This window comes from Cariama cristata, unplaced genomic scaffold, assembly GCF_000690535.1.
Source record: "Cariama cristata isolate BGI_N322 unplaced genomic scaffold, ASM69053v1 scaffold28026, whole genome shotgun sequence".
Taxonomy (NCBI): Eukaryota; Metazoa; Chordata; class Aves; order Cariamiformes; family Cariamidae; genus Cariama; species Cariama cristata.
Window position 1 is genome coordinate 17 of NW_009623125.1, and position 10,837 is coordinate 10,853.

The following is a 10,837-nucleotide window of genomic DNA, read 5'->3' on the forward strand; positions in this document are numbered from 1 at the left end:
TCTTTTAAATCACCCCTTGGGGAGGGTATAAGTTTAAGTGATTTTTAGCGAAAAGGAAAATATGAAACAAACTAATTTTTAACTTTCGTTCCGTATGAAACACTCTGTAAGTTTTTTTTTTTTAAGTTTCTACATCAGAATGTTTTGGAACTTTTAATAAACTGATGCAAGCTAAAATGACCTAGGGTATTTCCATCTGTATGTATATTATAGATATATAACATACATAATGAATACTCTGTACAAAAAACCCACCTTTTTTTCTATACCAGGTAAATAAAAAGCTGCTACAGAAGACAACTTTAAATGCACCAACCGTGAAATATAATTGGTGATTTTTCCTAAGTCATCCTAATGGAAACGTACAGGGTACACATTGCCACAGAATATCGAAGCAGCTGGCATTAATGCATTTTTTACATCTAAGACACTGTTCAAGATTTTTACAGAGAGAAAAAATTTGGAAAGAAGGGCTAAATGGCCTTACACGGTGTTAATCAGCTGCTACAAGAAGAGTGCTAGATAACAGATTCCTCAGGACAATGGACCTTATTCAACTCAAATAATTTTAGCAACTTTATACCTTCCTAAAATGAGCATTACCCAAAGTAGTAATTTCATTAAGCACTTTGTCCAGTATCAAAATTCTTTTACATCAAGTGTTCATTTTATTAAAAAAAAAAAAAAAAGCATCTCTCTGTGTAAATCATGGATCTTTTTGATGACGAAAACAGAGTATTTAAGCATTTCAATCCCTTTCTTAATTTTTAAACTCATGTTTTTCTGTATTATCTTTTCCTGCAGCCATATTTAGGTGACATAATGCAGTTCGTACAAGCCATCCAAAAAAAAGGCTGCTTACACGGTAGTTTCTTCCAGCACACTTCTAGTGACATGTTGTATTGATTTGAATGCTCTGCAGTGAATATGGTCGTTTTATATATTGAGAATCCATTTGTATACTGCATGTCCTCCACAATCAAAAGATAAATGTGTTAAAGGATGCAGCATGACTCTTATTTTGAAATGCTCAGTGTGTATGCAGTGGTCAACGCAGGATTTTAGAGTAAATAAAAATCTATTTTAGCCCAAAGCATGGCACAAAAAGCCCTATTTTTTTTTCTTTTGTGATACACTGGAGTTTGATGTTTTCCGAGTGCTCTAAAAATTACTGGGCAATGTTTCTACTGGAATTGCAAATCTGTAGTTTTTGATGACAACTGATCCACCACTGCACTGCATCTGGTTATTCCTAATGTAAGGTTATCACGTAAAATCTATATTCCTGTTAGCGGCACGTGTGCATTGCAGTAAATGCATTTCAGATCCATAATATCTAGTTAACAGCGTTAAACACAGTTGCCACTCAAATATGCAGGATATAGCAAACTGGTTTTATTACATAACTATGAATTTGTTTGCAGCTGGGTCCTAGCTAGGCAAAACAGATGCTGTAAGATATAAAAGGATTAAACTGTCTAGGTTACATGCCCAACATTTTGTTAAATACTTTATGTAGCATCATCTGGCACACATTAATTATGTTGTATTATTACTGTTTTAGAAAATAGTAGTTATAAATAAAAAGCATTTTCTTCCTGCTGCTTTGAACTTGGAGCAAAACGTTAATAACAGCAGCATGTTAAGTTCAGTATTTACCATAAAGTGAAAGCCTAAACAATTAGATGATAATGTCTGCTGTCTTTCTAAGGGTCCTTCTCAGCAGGAGTTGACATCAGAAGGTCCCCACTAAAGTATGTTCTGAGAATCTCCAGTAAATTGGCTGATGGCAGCTTTTACTGTGCACTGAAGAGTACTTTAACTGGAAAGCCCAATGCCAAATTAATTACAGATAAAAATAGCCAGCTGCTCAGTTCTCTTTGTGAAATCAGAAATACTGTAAGTTTTTTTTTTTGTGAAGCGGAATTTTCTCCAGATTAAAGCCAGGAGCTATATAACCAGTGAAGGCTACTCTCAGATCAAGTCATTTTAGCAGTTTTTCATATTGCAATAGAAATAACTGCAATTAAAACTTGAAAACGAGGACAACTTTTATTACAGAAAAACTGTAATGGAAAATACTCTTTAAAGAAAATGAAAGGCATTTAAGGAAGTCCTAGAATCTCATCTAGTCTGAAGCTACATCACTTCTTTCATGTATGAAGTACCTGAGTGCATAAACTTTTTGGACTTAGATGTCTTGTATACACTTAGCTATGTTATCTATGTATCACATACAGTTTTGTGGCCTCTAAAACCATTAACTTGAATGCCTTGTAATCATTAATATATTTGTTCTCACAACACAGTGGAGAAGTATTGTCCCTAATTTTAAGATTATGAACAGAAAGAATAAATAATTACCTTGGGAATCCATAACAGAACAGAAGCAGCAGTCAAATTTAACATAAAAGTCCTTTGTTTATCATCTTAATTTGGGTGCTTTTACAACTCTGACAAGTAAAAATATTTGGATGAATAGGGAAGCATACCTAAAGGAATCTTCTGTCTTCCAGTGCACAATACTGTATGTCACATAAGAAACAGTCTTAGAAGTTAACTTGACTTTATTTGAACAGAATACAGTCATCTAGAAAACAAGCTAACCTTTTTTTTTAACACTGACAGATGCAAGAGACAGCACAGGTATTACTGGAGAAGCGGTAGTTTCATTATCTCTTAAACTACTTAGAATAACAAAACACATTACAATTTATTAGGACAATCTCTTTGTGAATACTTGCCCTAACAAGTTCTGTCATGCACTCAAGTGAGAGATAAGCTATCCAGTCTGTAAGTTTGCTAACATTGTATTATGCAAACAGTTTCAACTAAATAGTTTTACCTAATTTGAAAAATCTGTAACCTTCCACAGCACCACATGAAGTTCCGGTTTTAAAATAACATTTAATCCACAGCAATAGCTTAATATTTGAAATACTTACGTGATACACTGTAAACTCTACATAAACACTACGTACACCAAAAGAAAATAAATACAAAGAACAGGAAGATCATTTTTATTAGCAAAGACAACTCAAATGTATCGCCAAAATCATTTTTCTGTTCTTACGACTTATCCCCAAACCACTCCCAGAAAAGGCACAGATAGTGGTGATTTTCTTTCTTTTTTTTTTTTTTTTTTAAAAAAAAAAACCACACAAAGCCAGAATCAGCACAATAGGCCTATGCAGACAAATGCTGCCCTATTTCTAAGAAAAACAGCTAAGGAACTTGCATTAGCGTAAAGATGTCCCAGGAAGATTCTAGTCAATAAAAGGTCTCCAGCATCTGCTCTCTGTCCTAGATTCAAATGCAGAAAAGAATCAGAAATTAGATTTAGTGTAGCAGAATTTTTCTGTGTGTCTTGGGTATGAGTGCCAGCTAGGGTTACTTGCCTATTCCGAGACAGTACTGAGGCTCATCTCACAATCAGCTATTATTGCCACTCGCTAAGGATGGCATTTTTGAAATTAAATTAGTAATTATTGTTCAAAGATTATACTCATAAAGTGTTTGACAATACTTTGGGTAAATAAAACCTTTAAATAAATAGATCTTTTAAAATGTAGTGTAACTACACAACTTATCACAATGCAGTATCTAAAAAGTTCTCCTTTACCAGCAAATGATGCCGTGTTTGACAAAGAAATGCTACTGGTAATTCTTTAAACAAAGACCTAAATATATTTGTTATCCCCTCTTTGTTAGAAACCGAAGCATTTAAGAAAAAATATTTTAATAAATCTGTATCCTAAGCTATCTAATAATACTTATACTAGTATGCTAAACAAATTGCCTTGTGTGATTTATACTCATTGATGAACCCAGACTCAGATGCTCTAATGGTTTCCTAGCAGGCAGAAAGCATTGCTGGAGTCTATCACGTTTTGTTTCGAGTGATCGTGGAGAAGTTAGAAAAAACTCCCATTTTGGCATCGCTGCTTTTAGGGCATATTCCAAGTACTTGTATAACCATCATCAGTGATCTAGAAATCTGCAAAAGATGCTGATATATTGCTTTCATGGTATCAAAAACTAAGAAGATTGAGCACTGAATTTTCTACATAAAAATGGAGCTTGAGGTATTTATATAATCCTTTATAATGGAGATTACATCTTGCCCATTGCATGTTGTCTGCAACTGTTCAGGACTTGTTACATGAAATACCATTCCTATGTTATTATTTGGAAGATCTACTGTTGCGCAAGGTGCAAATAAAACTCAGTCTAACTTTTATATTAGCTATAAAATTTGAATACTAACAAAGTACTAAGTTCAGTACAAAAGACTAAAGCACTTGGCCTGCACTGAGACTTAGAAAATTAACAAGCAGGTCCTGCAGCCTGCACAGAACCCATGCCACCCCACACCGCTCTCTGTACAGAGGCTGCCAAAGTGAGTGCAGTACATCCATGCAAGCCGCAGCACAGACACCTCAAATCAGATTCCTTCCTTCTGTTCTCAACAGTGAACCTTACAGCAATAAGCTCAAAAATGGGTTTTGTTGAAACTAAGGGTAATTTCTGGCCATGTTGAAAAAGTACATTCTATCAGTAAAAAATGTCTGGGATAGATTAAAATAATAAAACACTGTATGGATTCACTCCATTTCTTTAAATGGCCATATTAAATCCTGTAAACACCAGATATCCTCTGGGGTGAAAAAACCAAAAAAACCAACCAACCAACCAACACAAAAAACCCCACCCCCCAAAACCCCCAAAAAGCTATGAGATACACACAATCCACACAAAGGGGCTGGATCACCAGTGTCAGAGCCTGAAATTCAGCAGGTAAGGCCTCTCATTTAAGTATGTCACTCGAGCGAGATTTTCACTTTGCTTTTGATAACTGAAGGGGTGCAAAACCATTTTCAGTAACTTGTTTTCCTCTGTTAACTCCAGATCTTCTGGGTTTTTTTCAGAACTAGAAGAGATTTTTGTTAATCTGAAAAATCATTATTTTGCATTCAGTATAGGGACAATCTGAACAAAAATTATTGTAACTTCCAATTCATGCACAAATATTATCATTTCTCAAGTGGTTAATGGGTTAGTTTTCTAGACTGTTGTCTGTCAGAGAAGGGAATCAAATTCTCTGGGGAAGTATCAGCAGCACTAAACTAAATATAAAACATCTCGATTGCCTTTCAGAATAAAATGCAAAGTAGTCAACATGGCCTAAAATCATGCACTATTTTATTTACCTATTTGTACTTTGACAAGATAGCTTAACATTTTCACGTGGCCTTTGTAAAATGCCTTTCTAGTTTGTGTGAATATAGCTAGTGTTATATGATTAATTTCTTAGAAAACACATGCACTCATGAAAGGCTATGATAAACTGAACACATTCGCTACAGGGCATGTTGTTTAAAACACTACTGCTTGCAAGACCAGCAGTTTGACATGGCCGGTTAGAGAAGAAAATAGGCCAAAATTAAAACTTGGCATGCCAGCACACTTTAATTCTGTACTTGTGAAATGATTTTTCAAACTTAGGAGCCCTTTTCACTACTTTAAAGGAAACCCCACACATACACACAAAATTCTAACAACTCTAACACTGTATTTGTTCTTTACCAACTAGCATATACCTTGTTTTAATGGTTTAAAGTGATTAAATCCCTCAAGATTGCATATCCAGACATTACTGAGGAAATAAAGACACCCATCACTATTCTTCTTAAATTTTATTCCATAATAAAAAATAGAAGAAAAAAAGAGTGTTCAAGAATTAAAGCAATTATGGGTCAAGATAAGGAGCAGTAAACTGCTTATCATCTGAATGATGATTAAGGACCTGGTTCATCAAAAGTAATTCCGGGTCCTCCATGGCATATTTGTAGGCTTCTACAAAAGAGAAATCCAGATTATCTTTTACTGAAGCAGGTCCTATATTATCTACAGAACGCTTGATTTCATATTCTATTTATCCTTCTCTTTTTGTTCTTTTTCCTTCTTTTCACGTTCAGCTTTTGCTTCCTCCTCCTCATGTTGTTTTATCAACTGTTCCACCTCCTTTTGCTTCAGAACCCTTATTACTGTCTTTCCGTTCTCTCTCGTCAGTGTTGCAATTTCAACTGAAACATATGGAACAGACAGCGACGTTACATTTTGTCCTTTAGACAGAGCAATCATCAGAAGGGTAAGATTAGCAGTTACAACACAACCAAGCAGAAGGCTCTTGTCCTGCCTTTACAAAGAAGTTCGGCTGGCAAGCCAGACGGCAGCAGTCCGCTTCTGCGGCAGCATACACACACAAGCACGTTAATATCCCTCCAGTGGTTCTTCTACCAGACCCGTAGCCATTTCTGCTACCGCACCAATGCGGTGTACAATCCCTAAACTGCTGTCTAGCCCCTGGAGCTGACCAAGGTAGATCATCCTCAACTAAGCTATCTGTATGCCTCTTAGATTAAGGCCGAGAGCTGCTGCGTCTTCTAAAAACATTTTTCACGTGACAACTAAAAATCCAATAAACCACATCTAGTGTATATACATTCACTACATTTTCTTTTTCTAAGCAAAGGGTGTTATCCCATATGAGCAAACTGCTTACCTTTCTCTGCAGAGAGTTTGCTAACATCCATGGTTTTGTTTAGAACCTTAATGGCTAAGGCAAGTGCAGTCTTCAAGGTCATTTCTCCTTCTTTGTAGTCTTGCTTTAGCATTGACACAGCTGCCTATAAATTTCACAGAAATTAAAATGGTATTTTTGGGCAATCAACCAAACGGTTGCTTTTTGCCAGATAATATCAATACACGAGTAACAGCAGTGTTTCTACAGTTACTTATTTCTGCTCTGCACTAATACTCAACTCAGTTTAATTAGTACAGTGCAATTTACACTTTTTTTTTTTTTGCTTGACTTTGAGAGGAAAAAAACCAACGCAGAACTTACGGCACTATTATTCCCAATGCATGTAGCTTTCCACCCTCCATAATTTCCACTAGGATCACTTTGATACAGCTGAAATCCATAATGCTTATCCCAGCCAATATACAGCAACGAAACACCAAAAGGACGTTTTCCTGTTGAAAAGAAGGCTATTAGCAACCTAAATTTAGTAACAAGATTGGTCATGAGTGACAATTATTTTCTTTGATTTCTTTTTTCAAATCTATTCCTGTGAACTAGGATTTAACAGACTGTTCTGCACTTCTGTTGCTTGAGATAAGCATGCCAGCGTTTCTAAGTCATGGGGGGGGCAGCAGAGTTTTATTTCATTTAACCCTAAGAGCAGCTCATTTATGTCTCCACAAATTGTGATTTACCATCTCAGGACTTTAAATCAAAACTTAATATTTAGAGTATGTAGCTTAGCTGTTAGAAGTGTATAACTTAATAGCATCAAAAGCCAGGTATATAAAAAGGTCATTCTTTCACACCATATATATGTAAAATACCAGAATCATCAATTTACGTGCTAAGGAACACTAGTTAAAACATCATTTTCTAACATGTTCCTTGATCCACAGAAATAGTTTGGGGTTTTTTTTAAGTGTTACAATATTGATACCTCTACATAAAGTCTTATTTGTGATTCATTGTGCCATTATGCTGGATGGGCCCAAAATGTTGAAAGGTTACATATCAAACAATTCTCTGGTAGTCTTTCGAAGGCCTTCACTAAATCCAAGAGCACTGAAAGCATTCTATGCAATGGGCTGGAATCTCAGCCATCAATTTCTGAATCATTAAAAAGTAGCACCTTTGGTAGCAAACCAGTAACCGTGACTACCCATTCCCTCTTAAATTTGGCTATTGTTTTTCTCAGTATAACATGTTACAAAAGAATTTGGTAGAACTGTCCAGGGACTCAGACGCTCCAAATTACGTAACAGAATCATTCTTTAGACATTTAAAAGCACAATGGTTCACACTTCATTACCTCCAAACTGTGTATAAGCCTGCTTGATATCACACAGTGCTGTTACCAGTTGTTCACAAGGAATGGGCTCTTGGTATTGTAACAAATACCTAATAGGAAATAGGAAAAAAAACAGTTTTCAAAACTTGTTTTGCTAACAGTATCTTGTACCATATCTAACAAGAAACAAGTTCGTAAGTTAAAGCCTCTTTGATCTAGTTGTTCTATTTCAAGCAGTCTACTTCTGCTCTACTAAATGTTCATTTTGATTTAATACATCAACAGAACTGAATCTGACAGGACAGGCAAGCAAAACCATGTTAACTATCAGCAGACCTACCTCTGTGCAATCAGTCGCAGTTCATTCGTTAGAACATTGGCATCTGAAGTTATTCCTGCAACACTGCAAGCCATATCCCTGCAATAAAAGCATACAAATTAACAGAATTCCTATCAAACTTCAGCAAATGTCACATCTTCATACAGTGGTTCAAGCAGAACCCCTACCGTTGGGCTTTCATGATCAAAACTACGTAGCTGACTTATACATCAGGTTCATCAGCTCCTGCCTTTAGGGTGCACCAAAAATATTATGTAACCATTTCAGAAGAGCAGAGGTGGACAGCAAAAAGTAAGCAGGCCAGTATGTTAGTTGTATGTATCGTTCTGAGAAGAGGATGATACCAAAGATGAGTAAGCCCTGAGTGTCTTTACAAGAGCCACTAGCTACACACAAGCGCCTATCAGAAGGCCACCTGACACAGCACACCAGAGTACTGAAGGAGCCATATAGACGCGACAGGCCTTCAGTGGAAGCTGCTAGCTGACACATTGCATTTGTCCAACTGAAACTAAGCCATCTTGATTTGATCATAAGAAAAACAAGTGCTTCACATCCTTGATTGTTTCGTTAGCTCTTAATTTAAGATCTCTTTTGCCCAATCCAATACAGCTACAAAGCTTTCGCTACACAGAAAGGATTCAAGAAAAATAATCCAGGTTATTTTTTGAGTGAACTTAAGAATTTTTCAGAAGATGGAAGGACTGGCCTAAGCGACTACTCCAGTGCACTGTTACACTGTCTCCTTGAAAATCCAGTACTTCCTACAGTTCTAGCTGCTTTCAAGACCAACATAGAATAGGAGGCTGACAGGATGAATAGCTGTTCGTGTTTCATGTGCGCCTGCCAGCAAGGATGAAGCTCTACCGCCCTTATAGGCAAGAGAGCATAACCTGTGACACTCTGCTCTGACATCACAGATTTAACTTCTACAGAGCTAAAAAGGAAGTCGTGATAGGGAGATGTATCATCTCTGCTACAATTATGGCAAAGAAACCTAAGGCATGTTTTACCTAATTATCTTGTTCTCTTTGAATCACAAAAGGAAAACAAAACTTAGAAGAGGACACTGAGCTGAAACAGCACAGTGATTTTTGTGTGCATTCTTTATTCTGTGCCCCCAAATGTTACTTTGTAAAATGAGAATTCCCAGTTTTCCTTACTGCTGCAATAACATTACCTTGTATAGGGAAGTACCAACAAACAGGCTATTACACCTAGAAAATTCTCCTAGAGATCAAAAATAAAATTGTGATGCTTCTATTTTAGAACTACTGAAGCAAATGACAACAAAATGCTCATACCTGTCTAAAAGAATGCTAACACTTCAAATAAAATAAAACCAGGTTCAGTGATAAAACGTCTGAATAACAGCAGTGTTTTGTTACCGAAAACATCACTGGACATCTGATCATCATTTCAACTTACTCGTTAAGTTTGTATATTTTCTCTGAGAAAAACACTTCATCAAGAAGCTTGTGAATGTTGCGTCTCTCTGCTGCTAGTAAAACACCATCGTTTGCTAGAATTCCCAAGCAAGTACCTGCATGTCCAATTGCTTCCATTGCATACTCAACCTGGTACAAGCGACCTAGGAAAGAATTTAAATTAGTAACATCAAAAAAGTAACACTGAACAAGACCAAGTACACAAGGCAACTTAAATTTGCAAGAATCCAACAGATTCTCATTGTACAGCCTAGTCTTACTTCTTCAGTCTATTACCAGTAATCATAGTAAATTAATTGGTTGAAAAGGAGGAAGGAGTCAGAGAATGAAAATCCACAGATCTGATAAGGTAATACAGGGCAACACCAATGTGGAAAAAACCCCTTTCTTTTACCAATAATTTAAAAAAGTCTACAGAACTCTCTACTGCAACAGAATGAGCCAAAACAGATTTTCAATCATCCAAAAAAAAAAATTTGATACTAGACTTTTGAGATCATCCCATCTCAGAAACAGGAAAACATTGTTTGTACATACTGGTTCCAGCATGTGTAAGAATAACAAGAGGTGTGATCGTACCAGCAGGATATTATGCGTTCTAGGGGGCACCACTCAAACAACACATGAATGGTAAAGATTTGCTCGAGTTATTTCAAAAACGCGGCAGGTGGAATTGCTCATTAATGGGGCACGGTCTCGTTATTGCTTGAATTAGAACAAATGTAGAAGTCTCCACTTTGAATCCTTGGTGTCCTCACAGAATTGGGCACTACTTCCAGTGGGTAAATATGATTTCTGTAACTCATATATAGATGGAAACACGCTATAAACAACCAACCTTTGTACAAGTAGTTTGTTATTTAGTTTTGAGAAGCTGGATAGAACAGTCAGAGTTTAGTTGGAAGTGTGGGGTTAAAAAATACCTTCTGGAGAAAATATGGTAGTTCTGGAGTCATATCTTCGAGACTGTAAAAAGCAATAACTCATTAAATATCATCATTCTCTTGTCAGAAAACAACATTCTAAAATTAGCAATGCTCTGAGCCGCATATAAAAAACCCAATCGCTTAGTGACATCAGTTTGGTACACGCAGTAAGAAAGTAACACCGCTACTAAGACACACGCGGGCCCGGCCCACGGACACCGCTGTGCCCGCAGCCCCCCCGCAGCG

The 10,837-nt window shown here is 36.5% G+C and overlaps 1 protein-coding gene across 1 annotated transcript; it reads right to left on the minus strand.

Annotated features, from left to right (window-relative positions):
- Nucleotides 1-5,450: 5,450 nt before the first annotated feature.
- On the minus strand, nucleotides 5,451-10,652 carry PSMA4 (proteasome (prosome, macropain) subunit, alpha type, 4). Its single transcript, XM_009702622.1, has 7 exons — nucleotides 10,589-10,652; nucleotides 9,646-9,808; nucleotides 8,218-8,295; nucleotides 7,899-7,987; nucleotides 6,908-7,038; nucleotides 6,566-6,689; nucleotides 5,451-6,086 (listed from the first exon to the last, which is right to left on the minus strand). The coding sequence occupies exons 1-7, from the start codon at nucleotides 10,650-10,652 to the stop codon at nucleotides 5,932-5,934; spliced, it is 804 nt and encodes a 267-aa protein (XP_009700924.1). The 3' UTR covers nucleotides 5,451-5,931.
- Nucleotides 10,653-10,837: the final 185 nt, after the last annotated feature.